Genomic DNA, 16164 nt, shown 5'->3' with positions numbered 1-16164 from the left:
CACATGCTGGTTTTATTCTTACTTTGTCTTCCCTCAGGGCTATACTGTGACTGCTAGCAGCAATCAGGGCTAAGGATTCCAGAAAAAAAAAAAAGAAAACCAAAAAACAGGAAGAATTGAGAGGAAAGGGAAAAAATACCTGCCATCTGACCCCACTTTGTCCAATCCAATCTTCCATCATTTCTCCCCTTGGAAGAAACTAACGAAAAGCCAGAGGGCAAGAGAGCCTAGAATTGGCTCCAATACAGAGGAGGTGAGGTGAAGGATGGGGAAATGAATTCTAAAGCAAACAGGCAGATGTTTGGCATAGGCCCAAGAGATACTAGGCAGCCAAAATGGAGTGGCTCTCTTAGGAGTGGCTCTGGAGCAAGGTAGACACAGATCCTCCCAGCACACAGGACCTGAGGAACTCATCCCACTACCAGCTTGTGGAGGCCTTTTCCTTCTTAGACCACTGGAAGTGATGGCTGTCACGTATTGGTAGCATGGTGTGCTCTTCCAAGTAGAAATTTGCCTCTCAGCAATTCAGTTCTTCTCTACCATTGTTCAGTGAGTTGGGAGGTGGTGAATGTCTTATTTAGCCATATCCTGAACTGAATGAGGGAAATTCATATCACATGGAGATCCTGGATGCTGAGAACTGGCTGCAGTTCTAAGTGAGGTCTTTGCGCTGTCTTTGGGAAGGAAGCAGGAACACTTAGACCATAACAAGTAATAGTTGCCTTACATTAAGGAAAGCATAGATGGAAAGGAGGGTGTGTGCTAGCCAGCCAGAGACTGGGCTGTGGTTGCTACTGTTTTGGGCTGTTAGCACAGTTTTCTTCCCTCCTTCTGTAACCAGATGCTCCAGAGCTTTGACTCATTGGTAGGACACTTGGGCTTGGAAAAGTGCTTTATATAGCACACATAGCCCAAACCTTCAATCCCCCGTGGTCCTTGTCTTCACACGCTTCAGGAGTGGGAAACATGGTGGTATGCCATGTCTGTTGCCAGACAGCCAATGGGCTGGATGAAGTGGACAGCCGTTGTTTTTATCTGCCCATCATCTCTTCCTATGGGGAACTAACTTCTGCCCTCTACTTGGTTCTGGAAAGGGCTTAGATCACAGGTACTCATCCCTTGTCTCTAGAAGGGTCCATGTGATTTAAGGTAGGTCGATCAAGTGCTCTTTCTAATTAGAGACAAACACAACAGGGCCCAAGAGTAGCTGAAGCTGGATCATCTCATGGCAGTGGCCTGAAGTTGGTTCATCTGGTAGCAGCACCCTGGAGAGGCCAAATTGCTGGCTGGAACCTCCAGCACTGCTCTTTTCCCTACCCCTCCTGGGGCATGGTGGTCAGCTCTGTGCATTCTATAAACTTCCCAGTGTTCCTCCTATAAACCTTTTCTTGCTTAATTGAGAGTAAAGTTTTCTGTTCCTGATAACCAAAAACCTCTAACTGAAACAAGAATAAATATGATTTAATGACTTAGCAATCACCATAGCGCATAAGAATTGAAGTTGGGTCTCCCTTGCTAGGGTTATTTGGGACAGAGATACTGTAAAATCATGCATATCACCAAGGTTCTGGGACAAGCTGAATTGCACAGAAGCCCATGGACCACATAAGTCTTTGAAAAATAGGAAGGTGTAAGGAAAAGTTTCATAACCTGGGTTATGTAAGTATTTTCTTAGAAGATATGGTTTCTAAGTAACTCATGAGTTTTCCTTTTCATTTAACTAATATTATAAAAAAGTAATATACTAAGGGTGCTTATCCAGGGCAAACTTATATTCATCTGCCTGCTGATTTTGATAAAAAGGGTAATGTTTATTCTTATCATGTTTATTAGTGTTACACATATTTTACTGTTAATTTAGGTATATTTTGCTGAAAGATATCTTCTGAACGTGCACAGAAGCATACAAATGAGCTTACAAATAATTTATTCTTATTTCAGACATTTGTTTTTCAGCAAAATGCATAGTTATATTATTTACACAGAATTTCATATTCAAGACTGTAGGGAACAAATGTCTCAGAAAACCAAAATTACAGCAAAGTATACAACAGAAATGAGTCACGATTTTGTTCAGCTACATGCACAGAACTGGCCAAAGTGTTACCTATTTCAATAGATTATTTTGTTTAATTTGTGATGTAATACAGAATTAAGCAATGCTTTTCTGTCAGAATATACTATTGATTGGAAGCCACGTTGTAGTCCATGTCTAGAAGTTCACGCATCCTGAGAATGTTTCTCTAGCTAGCTAAATACAGTTCCTTAGGACATAGGTGAGGAATACAGTCAGCCTAAAAGGAATTTTAGAGTAGCCTAAAAGGAATTAATTTAGCAAGCAGTGGGAAAAAATTTTTCTTTTATGCCCACGCTATTCTTTCCTCCTTTCCTCCTCCATTATTACCATTAAATCAACTTAAAAAACAAACAAAACAAACAAAAAAATGGAACAAGAAAGTCTCTGTTTGATCACTGTTAAATCCTCCCTCTGCTTCTGACCTGAGGAAAAAAATAAGGGTGGCCCTTCAAGTAATGCCCTTCACTGCAAAAGGAGACCTGCTGGTTGTACATTCTTGCAAATCTAAGGACAGTCATCATCTTCAAATCCTTAGTTTAGAAATGGAGGAACCTCATAAGGCAGATGGCTGGAGAAGGCCTAAATACACACAGAATCCTTTTAAAAACCTTTGTCTTCTAGGCTGGATTTGTGGAAAGTGAAGGCTTCAGAGATGGCAGGCATGGCCTAGGAAAAGGCTAAAATGAAGAGAGGTCAGAGCTACCACATGCTTTATGAGATTAAAAAAGCAGCCACAGAATCCTTCCCCAGCCCTGAAACACAGAAAGCCTTTTCTTGGTCCACACAGCAATGGCATGAGGCTATATTCTTCCTTCCACTCTGAAGAAACAAGCGACAGTGTCCAGGGCTGTACATTTTACTGGTTGTGTTATTCACTGTGGTTATACCCTCATCAAAGTGAAACGTACCTCACCTCTTTATTGCCTTGGTACTCAGTTGCTTGGTTAGAATAATTTTCTTCATAACCTCCAGAAAAGAAAATTAACCTGATGGAAAAAGTAGACTTTCTGGGCAAAGCTATGGTGGGAGAGTAAATTTAATAAAGTTTCTAACCAGAATTTTAATAAAACTTTTAGCCTTAGGCCGGGCGCGGTGGCTCACGCCTGTAATCCCAGCTCTCTGGGAGGCCGAGGCGGGCGGATTGCTCAAGGTCAGGAGTTCGAAACCAGCCTGAGCAAGAGCGAGACCCCGTCTCTACTATAAACAGAAAGAAATTAATTGGCCAACTAATATATACAGAAAAAATTAGCCGGGCATGGTGGTGCATGCCTGTAGTCCCAGCTACTCGGGAGGCTGAGGCAGCAGAATCGCTTGAGCCCAGGAGTTTGAGGTTGCTGTGAGCTAGGCTGATGCTACAGCACTCACTCTAGCCTGGGTAACAAAGTGAGACTCTGTCTCAAAAAAAAAACACAAAAAAACTTTTAGCCTTCTTTCACACCTAGAACCTATCTAAAAAGAAAAAAAAAACTATGTTTTCTTTTAAGAAATGATATCTGTCCTTCTTTAAACTATACATTATTTACATTTTTGAAGACCTACTAGGTCTCTATCATTTGGGTAAGAGCTCAAGGTGATTAAACTCCCAGAACAAAGATGAGTCTTTCCAAAAAGCACTGGTTCTCATCTATGTGCTAAGGCCTGTTTTTACAAACAACTTGCCATTATAAATTTTTAAAATATAAAATTAAAATATTTCTCTTTAAAAAATTTCTCCATGAATTGTCTTTTTTGCATCTAGCATATTAAAAACAGATTATGCTTTCTAACTAGAGATGGAACTAAAAGAAGAAAATTGTGTTCCTCTACTTCACCTAGAAACAAGGGTTTATTTACATGATGTCCTTTCTCAGTGTTGTGGTCAACTGTGAGGAGCAGGACCATCTTTACAGCAAGGCTAAATAACCACTTGAAGACTCCCCCCCAACTTGGCCATGCATGCTTATTGCATATTTTGGGTGGAGTTGTAAGGCATGAGAAAGGTGGCCTGTCACTTTTGCACATTCGAGAATAATTTTGCACATTCAAGAAATTTTCCTTGAGAAATGCCATGTTTGGAACAGCTTCCAGAGATTGTTTGAGAACAAAAAACATTAAAGCTCGTGCATTACATTTAGAAGCACAATACATTGGGGAACATTTTCAAAAGCTCAAGGAAAAGGCTGTTTTTCCATTGAGTTAATTAGTAAATAAGTGAGCATATTGTTGCATATAGGTTTGTGTTCAGGGCTTTCAAATGTCACATCCTGCCACAATTAACAGCTAAATGAGCATTCTTGGCCCCTGACCTATAAATAAATGTTCCAATTCTGCAACTTGCTCACAGGTTCTTAAGGAGTTGTTCTAAACCAAAAGAGTGTACAACTTGGTTAGAAGTCTGCAAACCACAAATGCAATACATTTGTCCTTTTTTTTAAAAAAAAAAAAACAAAAAACCCCAGAAATTTGTATTAGCGTTTTGGAATAGTGACTAAGAAGAACTGACATCCATTTTCACATTTAAATAATTATTCATAATACTGAAGCAGTCAAAATTTCTATAGGAAGGCATGTGGCCTCTCACAAAGGAATACAGTAGTGCTCAGCTGCAACCATCGAATGCTTCCTTTTTCAGTTTGTCTAGGCTTGTTCACTTTTTGTAAGGAGTGTATGTTGGGGACTATCGGCAATCCTTTAAGAAAAGAATTCAAAAGGTGATTTACAATTTGCTGGTGCTATTCCCTAAATGCCTTTTTGCCGTATGTCCTAATTTTATGAAAAATTAAGGACATTAATCCAGGGGATAAATGCACTACTCAAGATATACTTGGGCACTAGTGCTCAAGTCAAAGCTTAGGATGTGGTTGAGTGACAAACAGAATTCCTTTCCAACCTATTTGAACACTAGCACCCTGGAAATTCATATGCTTTTCTAAGGACAGAATTTAAAACTCAGGCAAACAGTGCACAGCTGAACTTGCTGTCCCATTCTGTTTGAATTGAATCTTCCTTGCTCTCCCTTTCCCGTGCCTTCTTCCTACCCTTTTTATATCTGACACTTTTTAATGATTTCCTCCAGATTTATTTTTCTTTCTAAAACACATTTTATAAGTTGTAACACAGAGATCTTAAAAGAGGCAAAAGGGTAGAGAATATTAGTTAATCTTAATTTTGGAGACTTAAGCATTTAAGCTCATATACATGTGGTCTGCTTATTTTTTTACTTTATTACACTACAAAATTCAGACTTAATGATGCTGCAGTTTGGGCACTTTGGATGATCCACACTTCATAATGGTATGAACACTATCAACCTTCCAATAGTTATTGTTATTAGTGGCTTTATTAATTAATAGTGATAAATTTTTAAATTCTGTACATATGCCCACTATCCTTTCACCTGGATTGTACATCAAATTTTCAAGTTATTTTTAACCATAGGCATAGGAGCAGATAGAAAAAAAAGAAGGAAATTGAATGTGGGGAAGTTAGCATGTTAACTGAAATAAGATTCTATGTGTTGCACTTATGCTAACAGAAAGGAGAAAAGACCCAAACTCGGTGGCTTAGGACATCCTGCTTGCGGCCAAGGTCAGAGTTTGATTGCTTGCCAGAGACACTTTCTGGTGCTTCTCTGTTCCACCAGAAGACAAAAGGGTAATGGCTGTAATAATATGGATGGATCCTTGCCGCTTAATGATCACTAAAGGGATTTCACGAATGAGTGAATGAACATCAGCTCAAAGGACACTGACAGAGTGAAGTCAGCAGTGGCAAACTTCAACAATTGAAGAACAAGATGATAAAAACCATTTAAGTGGCCGGTTACATTTTGTTCAAGATTTTATTATCTAATTTCAAAGACAGCCCCATATCTTACTTTGCATTATTTTGAAATTATAGTCAAAGTACCCTATATATAGATATTATATGCATCTAAGCCTTTATATTGCCAGTTAGTGTGTGTGTGCTTGGCCAGGCATCATCGCTGTGCAAACTACAAAATACAATTGAGCACATAATTGTCCCCAGTTTGAAAACTTAATTCTGTCACCTTGGACCAACTATAAAACCTTGAAATAGAGATAGTTCCTATAATACCTGTCTCTCACTATACAGCTTGGTGCAGATTAACTAGTTATGAAGAAGATTTGAAGATAAAAGTTCCTGTTTATTATTGCTGTTAGCCCTCAGGTTCAGCACCAAAAAAAAAAAAAAAAAAAAAAAAAAAAGCTATAAAAATTGCCTCTAGCTCCAAATTTCGCATTCGTAGAAATGATTCCCACAAAGTTGCATGATGAATTAGGCTAACCGGTTTTTTGACTGCAAGCACTCACAGGCAGGATTTATGAATGGAAACATGGGAAGGCCACTCTAGCCAGTTCTGTAGCCCCATACTTTCTCCCTGGGCTATTTATAGAAAGTGTATGGCCAGTGGAAAAGATCACATTTATTTTTACATGCCAGTCATGACATGACTGAAGAACTCGCTTCCTCTGTCTGGGAAGGTCATCCTCTTCACCTGAGCTGCAAGAAGGCAGGGAAGAAAGGAACCACTTTAGCCAACTAAGCCAGTCTGAGTCAGCCCCAGAGACCAACCCACAGGGTGACAGGCACTGAAGTCAAACACCCTCGTTTCCCAGGCACCACTGTATGGCGCTGCTCCTTGAGATGTCATCCAGATCATGACTAACAAGTAAAAATGAAATGTATTACATAATATGTTTCAAAATTTTACTGCCAAAATAGGTTGTATAGAGATAATGGAGTGAATTCTTATTTATAATTTGTCCTACATTTCAAACAGCTGAACACAACAAAGTAAAACTGAATTTTAACGATGTGGCAAAATGGAAAGCGTGAAAAATATTTTTGACGATATTTCATTCTGATTGCCACATTATCCCTGAAACAGGTAATAAACCTGGATAGTTCTATGCAATCGGGGAGACTCTAAGTAAACATTTGCTTCTAAAATAGCATGATTTATCTGGACAGAAATCTGATATAATTTAGCAAATAGCCTATACAGTTTAATAAATCAACCCTGGTTTCAAGTAGTGTATAGGGTATCTATTTGCAAACATGAAGTGAAGCCAAACCACTGCTTTCAACTAGAATGTCCTCTTGTCAATATTATATGCAGTATATACAATCTGGGATGGAATGGGAAAGGGAACGTGGAGAAGGGAAAAGGCAAAGGGAGAAGGAAAGTGAGTCCTCATTCTCTCTGGGACATACTGGGTGCTAAAATCTTCACAGGGAAAAGTGTGTCATGTCACTGGGCTCATGCATCATAATCACTTGAAAATGATATGGGCATAATTTTATCCTTAAGTGGCCTCTGCTTAAGGTCAATGACACAGGGCAAGAAGAGACTTCTGTTTGTGGACCTGGATGACTTACAACAAAAGCTTAAAATGACAAATTTGGGGTTTAGTTCATGTTCTTAAACTCATCAATCCTCTTTAGAAGTCTTCCTCTTGCAAATTCCTTCTGAAAGGCAGGTCCCATTTATAAGGAAGCTACAAAATACCCTTCAACCTGTTTTTCTAGCTTCTAAATCAACATTCTTTGGGGCTCTAGAAGAGACAGCAATGACATGCAAGTAAATTTGCATGTGGAAATATTCTGATTTCCACAGTTGTCCTTGAACACACTGAATTAAGTTACAGCTGAAGAATAACATCTGTGGTAAGCACAAATTATCAGCCTCTGTAACCGAACAGGAATCTCCTTGCACTTCACAAAGGACACTGATACTCAGCAACTGTGCTAAGTGTATTACAATCCCAGTAAGAGGTTCTAAATTAAATATAGACATATATAAATTTAACTTCTGTGTGAAAATTAACACACACAAGGATACACACATATAGGAATACTGGTTTCTCTGGGGAATGGTGCTAAGCTTCTCTGTTTACAAATACAGAAGTGATTAAAAGCATAAGCAAAAACAGAAATCTTTTTAGGAATGCCAGCCTACCAGTGCTGAGATAAGTGTTCATCTACCTTACGTGCTTTATCTAAATTATTCTATGAAGTCAAGACTTCTAATTCAATGACTTACTTGGTTCTTAACCAAATCAACTTCTCAGTAAGTGTGGTAAGTATTTAAATAAACCGCCTCAGTGGTTTGTGTTAATCTAGAGTGGCCATCTCAATTACATTTATAAGAAATGCGTAAAGAACACTGGCCAATCTGGTTGTTAGAAAGGATCTCAGAGGCATGTTCATGAATGTTTCAAGGATTTAGACTGACTGCCAATCATTTCAATAGTCTGGATCCAAATGAGACTTCAGTGTTTAACTGTGCAAGTGTAATCTTATTTAACTCAACATTTTCAGTTACAATTCAATGATATGCTCCTGATTTTCATAATAAAACTCCCTTATTTATTCCAGAATATTATATTTTTAATTTTAAGCAACGATGGATGGCATCAGTTTAGAATAGTGTCCTCTCTCCTTCCCCCATGCTGCATTAAGAACCACATCCACATTAGTGGGTTGGCTCCCTCTCCTTGTAGAGAAGCCAAATGCTCTGCAAGCCCCTATAAGCTACTTCTGGTCCTACCCAAAACTTAAAACCAAGACCATCTTCCTTCCCTCCTGGGTGGAATGTTAAACCTTGATTCGAAGTAAAGTAAGAAAAGCTTATTCTTACTGCTCTCCCCATGCAAGACACTATGTTTGAGGACCAGTCATTTGGGAATTGCTTCAAAAGGCACATTTATTCCAGTGGCAATTTAAATAAGCAAAGAATAAGATCAAAAACAAAACAAACAAACAAAAACCAGGATGGGTTCTGTGGAATACATTAAAGTAAACAAGAATCTGGGATCTTTACAAACCACTTGAGCTCCAATCGTTTAACCAGAGTTCCCTAAGGTGGAATAATTCACAGTTGTATCATGACATACATAGGCTGTCAGAAAACACTGTTTAAAAAAGTAGTTGAGAATGCTCAAGCAGCTTGCCCTGATGTCCAGTTCAAGTGTATGCAATGCAGAAGGCTGCAAAATTCAAAACTATGGGACAAAGAAAATTCAGTGCATATCACAGGCTTTGATAAATTATGAAAAATCATTGTATATATTACTATTTAAATAACATCTGAGAAACATTTTTTGAAATAATTAACTTGTGTTCACATTCCATGCATTTTCTAGCAGGTTAAGCCCTAGGTTTGTGTCTTTGTGCCTGTTTCCTACAAAGTTCCATTCTTTTGACAAATCCAAGCATTTCTCAAACTGAAATTGAAGTACCCAGGGATTTGGTCTATTTACCCTCTTTACTGCATACCTGACCCCACAACAGCTACTCCTTATTACCACTGGCACAGATGACTGGAAAAGCCAACTCTTTGGGGTTTTATTTGGGATATTATTTGCTGCCCTTGAAAAATCCCTGGGTGTCACAGACACCATCTGAATTTTTTTCCAGGAACAAGAATCAGTGACCATCTCTCTCCTGCTTGACTCCCCCACCCCACCTTCTCCCTCTTCCAAAGCCCCAAATGGACTGGGAGCCCTTTGTAGCAGTGGGCTTTTCGCCTATGGTTTTGCAGCACCCTCCTCGAGCAACGAAGGAAACATAACAAAACTTGAAAACAAACCAACAATAGCAACAGACACTCCAAATAGGTGGGCAAACCAGTAGCCTCCTCCAAGGTGGAGGTTCACTTTTTACTGCAGATTTCGGAGCTGTTTAGGAATTTCCTGATGACTAGCCCCAGGCAGACCACTAGCAGCAGCATGTAGCCCACGGTGCCTGAGAAGGTGGGCGCAGCAGGCGGAGCCTGGAGGAACTGGCGCAGGCCCTCCTCCACATAGTACACCTGGTCGTAAATGCTGAGGAAGGTGAAGATATGGAAGAGCTGGTGGCTGTGGCCGATGATGTCAAAGAGGCCTGGCTGGATGCGCTCAGGGATCTTGCTCACGTTGAAGAAGGCGGCCACCACCAGCCAGAAGTAGCGGCGGTAGAAGTGCACGAAGAGAGTGGGGTTCTCACCACGCAAGTCGAAGAGCCAGCTCTCCAGCATAATGGGACAGGCCATGCTGAGCGGCATGACGAAGACGAAGGTGCGCAACGCGAACGGGTAGTGGCACCAGTCGGTGCGGCTCTTGCAGCAGGCCACGGTGCAGGCCACCGCCAGCACGAAGGCGACAGGCAGCACCAGAGCACGGTAGGCAGCGATGAGGTGCGTGCAGTCCACATGCCAGCCCAGGCGCTGTTGCACATATGGGGTCATGACCCTGGCATCCAGTAGGCTCAGGCCAGGCAGCAGGTAGTAGTAGTAGGCCACGGTGCTGCCGAAGCCGTAGTAGCTGATGGACGCGTAGTCCAGGTAGAAGAAGACGGCACGCAGGCGCAGCGACAGGCAGCTGAACACGTGCGCCGTGCAGCTCATGGCGAAGGTCAGCAGCACGCCCGACGCATAGCACCACAGCGGCAGCAGCCAGGGGTGGTGGAAGGGCACGTCGCCGCCGCTCAGGAAAAACAGACGGCAGAACTTGCTCAGGAACAGCAGCAGCGGGATGAAGTGCGTCCAGAAGTTGAGCGTCTCATTGGTAGGCTTCAGCACCGAGGCTAGGCACTCCTGGGCCGTGCACGGCAGACGCCGGTAGCCCGACAGGATGAAGCACTCCACGAAGTCGTCAGGCACCTCGTCCCAGCGCAGCAGCGGCTTGGCCGACGCTGGGGGGTCCCCAGAGGCGGCAGGGTGGGAGTGCCGGGCAGCCGCCGAAGCTGCCGGGGCCGTGGCGGGAGGGCCCTTTGTGCCCGCGCCCCGAGGCTGCAGGCGCCGCGGCATGGTGCCCGGGGTTCGGCTGGGGTGCGCGCAAGCGACCTCTGGCGCCTGCTCCCGGGCGCTTGGTAGACCCGGCTGGCCGCCGTCGGAGCCTTTGTGCCCGCGCCAGGGGCGTCTTTGCAGGTTCAGGAGAGGACCTGCGCCTCCGAGCAGCCGTTCCTAAAAAAATAAATAAATAAAATAATCAGTTAATAGGCAGCGCGGGGACTGGCAGGAGCGCGGAGCGCGCGGGGCTCGGCGGCCCACTCGCCAAGCTCCCTGCTACCGGCGCGCGGCCGCCCGCGCTGCGACAGCGGCGGCGGCGGCGGCGGCGGCGGCGGAGGCGGCGCGGCACGGCGGACTGCGGCGGCGGCGGCGGCGCTGCTGCTGCGGTGACTGGGCATCGCGCGGTGCGGGCGCCTCCGCCGCCGCCCCCGGAGCGAGAGGCGGGGATGTGCGAGCTGAGGCGCGGAGGAAGGGAGGGACGAGCGCACCGAGAAAGGGAGGGGGCCTCCCGGGCTAGGGTTTCGCAGCCGCTTCGGGGGATAGAGTTGTCCCCAGTCTCGAGTTCCATACCATCCCCCTTCTCGGGCCACAGCAGCCGAGCCGACCCGTTAATGATTGATGCGGGGGCCGAAGGCTGGCCAGCGGCTTGGCCGCGCGCGCCGAGGGCGAGGGTCTGCGCTGGGGTTCGAAACCCGACAGCCGCGCCGGCGTTCTAGAGGACACTGGGGAGCCGCGTTCGCAGGGGGCGGGGAGCCGCGGCCGCGGGCGGGCGGGCGTGGGGGGGGGAGGGCGCCCGGCGCGCCCGAGCTGGGCAGGGCGGAGGGATGCGTTAACAGTAATCTCTGGAGGTGGCCTGGGAGGGGGAGCACTCCGGAAATCTGGGGGCTTTGTCCGGATCGGGGCCGTGTCATTGTCAGATACCTGGGACTGCTCCTCTCTCAGCTTTGCGCGCGCGCACGCGTGTGTGTGTGTGTGTGTGTGTGTGTGTGTGTGTGTGTGTGTGTCAGCCTCTGTGCTCTGTACCAAGCCTTAGTTTATTTCCTCTGGTCTAGCGGACTTACTCAGGTGCGTCACCATCCTCCCCCATTTCCCTCGCCCTTGTCCGGTCCAAACGGACCATCCCCAAACTGGCCTGCGGTTCAGCCGCAGCTCACCCGTTTTCTTGTGTCTTTAGCTAGGAATCTTGTTTGGAGTCCAAAGTCCGGCGCCTCAGAACCGGCAGCTCAAACTCCACATTTTAATGAAAAAAAATCATGTCATGGCCGGGCGATCCCGAAAGCCTCTCATGACCTGAAGGAGTGTTTTAAGGGGTTACAAAGCAGAGCCGTGCTTGAGTCGAGGGCCGAACTTAGTAGAGAGCATCGATGAGGGAAATCTTAAGGGAGGAGGTGCCTTCTAGCCCGAACTGAAAAGAGAATGAAGACCAATTCATAGAGAGAGGGAAGGGGGTGGCTTGGATAAAGCTTATGTATAATTAATTAACCAGAAGTACCTGACAGGCTAGGTTGGATGGCTGAAGGCCAGAAGAAAGGAAGACTTGAAGAATCTAAATGTGTGGTGCACTGCGGTGTGAATATATGCCCTTGAGCCTTGAAGAAAGGGGCTAAAAAATCTGTATGTTCTAAAATGTTCACCATGTCACAGGAGTTTATCTTAGTGATGCCTTGGGGATGTGACTGAGTCGAACTTGCATTTCTGACGTGGGAAAAAATAGAGCTGACTTTCAAGGGGCCAGGCACTGTTCTAAGTGCTTTACAGTTTTTAAATCTTTTAAGTATAATCTCTCCCATTTTACAGACAAGGGAATGGAGGCACCACGACCATAAAGAACATGCCCAAATGGTAGAAGGGGGATTTAAACCCAGGTAGGCCGCTTCTATATTTTAAGTATTAAATCAGAACAACAACCTGCTTTGCTCTAAGGAAACTGGTAGTTTCTGATGTAGGAAAAGGCTTTCATTTTCATCTTAAAGTTCATTTCATTATTGTAAAAATGAAAGGCTACTTTGATCACCACAGCAAATCCTGTAAGTAGGTTAAGGAAGATTTACTTCACAGAGGCTCAAGATGGATTTAAGTTATGGATAAGAATAATTTATAACTAGGATATCATTCAGTATTGTAAATGTCTAAAATTACTTAAGGATACTGGAAACAAGTCTCTTTAGAAGTTACAGACTTTACAGACTCCTCTCTGAAATGTGTTTTCCAGGAGTAATTGATTGAGCAAACTCTTACACAATTAGGCCAAAGGTACACTTTGGTTTTCTGCCTTTCTGAACTATCACACATTCCTGATTAGTGGATTTTTAATAAATGAGGTTTTTGCTGTAGTTATTTAACCGGTATTTTGTTTTAGGGTTTTCTTGTTTTCCACTGTCTGTAGTCTTGTTTTAAATTGAAATCTAATTTCCTTTCACATCTGGACTAAGGACCCATGCTAATTTGTAAAAGGGTTAAAGATTCAGGCATTTAAATCAAGCACAGGAATGATAAACCTGAATCCAGGGCAAAGCAGACCATTTTTTTTTTCATATTCCTTTTGTTACTTCACAAACAACCTTGGCTGTAGCTTGTAAAAAATGTTGATCTTATAACAATTCCTGTATTTATCAACCTCTTATGGTAGTTGCATAATCAACTCACTTACATAAGCTGGAAAAATATAATAGAAAGTTCACTCCAAGAAAAATAATGGAATTGATTGTAAATGAGTGTGTGCAAACTCTAGTTAGATACAATAGTATTTATCTTTATGACTAAGAATGGTGAGATTGACTCTAGTAAAATATGGTGTTCTTTTAAAAATAATCAGTATTTTATAAAGTCAAAAAATCTGTCATAACATCTTATAAGTCTTTTAGAAAGTCTTTGTGGTATCTGCTTTTCTCCTTTCTCAAACATCCCCTACCCACTGTAAGGCACAAAACCAACTGATGTTATGGAGGGAGTGGTGTTCGTGAAGGTTTTCTGGTGCAGAGCTTAGATAGCTGTCCTTGCTGTTCCTTGACAAAGCTAAGTAAAAAGGAACTAAGGAAACAGCAGAACTGGCGTAATTTATAAAGTAAAACAGCAATGTGACCTTTTCTTAGTCACTACCAATCTATAGAATTAATTTCTTTTAATTTTTAATTGAGATATAAAATTGTGTTCCTGAAATTCTGCACAGGCTGAGTTTTGTGATTTGGGAAACTGTCTCTTGTCAGTAGGAACCACGCTCACATTCGTTGGGCTTGGCTAAACAGATAGAAGTAATGGGCAGGCCGCCATTTCCTGAAGGTGCACTGGGAGATAAGGCATCTCTAAGGACTGAATGCAAATTTTTTGACAGACAAGAATCAGCAGGTATCACATTGGAAAGCTATCCCTGGTGTTTAGAGGCAGAAACCACCGAGTTCTCCCAATTGAAATCCCATCAAACTGAGCCCACAAATGTAATGTTGAAAGTCTATACATTTGAGTGCTAAGGGGTTCTTACTGCAAACTGCGGTCGTGTGTAGGAGCTGTAGCAAACTGGACAAATGCCTTTACTAATCGGTTTTGCTCTGGTGGTGTTCTTATAAATCTATAAGATCTATAAGTATTTCTCTGTGTTTCTCTCTGCAGAAATAAAATGAAGCATATGTAAAAATTCCACAGCAAATTTGATGTTGTCTAATAAGGGCAATTAACTAGCTATCTGTAAAACCTGCAGAAAACGTACTGTGTTATTTACTAATAATACAGCTGTTTTCAGAGGAAATAATTTTTTTCTAGTCTCATTTTTAGCCAAAAACCAACCAACCAGCCAGCCAAACAAACCACTGTGAACCTTGTGCTTACTTGTACCCAAGACTATATAAAGCAAATTATGTAGGGTTCAGTCTTTCTCCTAAGAACATACAGTTTAAACAAAGTGCTTCCCTTTTTCCCAAATTGAAAACAGCCATGATGTTATCAGCCAAACTCTTCCGGGTCAGATACAGCCACTACCAAATAATAGAGTCTGAGCTTCCTAATGGAAAACATCGTGGTATCAGGTGTAACTGCAGCAACCTTTGGGACAAGTGCAATCAGAAAGTCAGGTAGAGGGCTAGAAGCTGGAGAGAAAGCAGTGGGAGAGTGAGTTCTTACCTGGCACTATTCCTGCTTGTTACTGAGTGACAGGGATCTCTTTTGAAGAAAAGCTAAGGGAAATTTGTTGAGGATGTTTTTACCTTTTAAGGTTCTATGTAGGGAGTGACAATGCCACACTCCCCCCCTCTCTACAAGTTCACCTCTTCTCTACCAGGGGTCTTCAATGTGGTTGTACAAGAAATCTAATGAAGAGGAGGAATTAAATATTATAACTTCTATTTAAATAGATCTCATCCTTTTCAGTGTTTATACTCTGTGCAAGTTTTATAATGCATTTACTATGTAGTCCATGAGGTAATTTATAAACAATATGTTGGGGCACAGGAGGGCCAGAACACTTTGACTGATAAGGGTGTGCAATCCAGACTACCTTGACCTCTGCTTGATAGTTCATTGCTCATCTGCCCAGCCTGCTTCCATCCCCTCTCCCACGTCCAGGAAGGACTCCCCTTTCCTGCCACTCAGGTTTGGGGGTTTGGGGGTCACCATCTGTCAGCCAACAGTCTCCAACCTCTGACCAGACCTGCCCAAGTACCTGGGCCTTCAGCCACTTCCACAGCACCCTTGGCTTAGGATGGTGGTCTCCTTTTTGTAGTTATGTCTCCCGGTTCTGCCCTTCCTGTTTCCTGAGCAGAGCCTATATTGTCCTCCTAGAAAGACTTCATATTTACATGTTATATTGAACCTAATACAGAGTTACCCTTTGGGGAGGAAACTTGTTTTATCATAGGCTTGCTTTTGGTAGGGCCTTTTGGATAGCTTCCATTTATTTAACTTGAGAAACATTGATATGAGTATGTGAGCTAGATCACTGAGTTCCTACTCCCAATTATTTATTGACAGTTTTCTTTGAAACATAGTGCTTTGCACATAGTAAGCACTCAACACATTGTTGCTTGGAAATTTTTTTGGTACTATAACCCTTTAAAAGGTTAGAACTTTGAATGGTAGAATCTTAGAGCAGAAATACCACTTAATCCTTAAAGTCATCTTGCTCGACTTTCTTCCCATTCATGATATTTGTTTTGGTTTTTTGATCACATACTATATTCAGGTACTGTGATAGGAACTTTACACATGTTATCTCTCTCAGAACACTCTTTGCAAGGCAAATGCACTATCCTCGTTTTCAGACACAAAAACAGAGGATTGGAGCGATTAAGCAGTTGGTGGGTGGTAGAGCTGGAGTCCAACCTCG

At 42.9% G+C, this 16164-nt stretch overlaps 2 protein-coding genes across 4 annotated transcripts in view; one reads left to right on the top strand and one right to left on the bottom strand.

The window, feature by feature from the left end:
* Positions 1 to 8760: 8760 nt before the first annotated feature.
* Positions 8761 to 11564, bottom strand: PAQR9 (progestin and adipoQ receptor family member 9). Of its 2 annotated transcripts, none has more exons than XM_012762388.3 (2): positions 11339 to 11564; positions 8761 to 11024 (listed from the first exon to the last, which is right to left on the bottom strand). In XM_012762388.3, exon 2 carries the CDS (start codon positions 10866 to 10868, stop codon positions 9735 to 9737), a length of 1134 nt encoding a protein of 377 aa, XP_012617842.1. In that variant the 5' UTR covers positions 10869 to 11024; positions 11339 to 11564; the 3' UTR covers positions 8761 to 9734. The 2 variants fall into 2 exon arrangements, with proteins under 2 accessions (XP_012617842.1, XP_012617841.1); XM_012762387.3 differs by having other exon boundaries at positions 11421 to 11564.
* U2SURP (U2 snRNP associated SURP domain containing) overlaps positions 10542 to 16164 on the top strand; it is an 85144-nt gene continuing 79521 nt past the window's right edge. For both annotated transcript variants that reach the window (XM_012762386.2, XM_076004888.1), the window contains exon 1: positions 10542 to 10626. The gene's annotated coding sequence lies outside the window, so the exon portion shown is untranslated. The remainder of the gene's footprint in view (positions 10627 to 16164) is intronic.

The sequence above is a fragment of the Microcebus murinus genome, chromosome 1 (genome assembly GCF_040939455.1).
Source record: "Microcebus murinus isolate Inina chromosome 1, M.murinus_Inina_mat1.0, whole genome shotgun sequence".
NCBI lineage: Eukaryota > Metazoa > Chordata > Mammalia > Primates > Cheirogaleidae > Microcebus > Microcebus murinus.
This window is presented reverse-complemented; position numbering and strand designations above follow the sequence as displayed.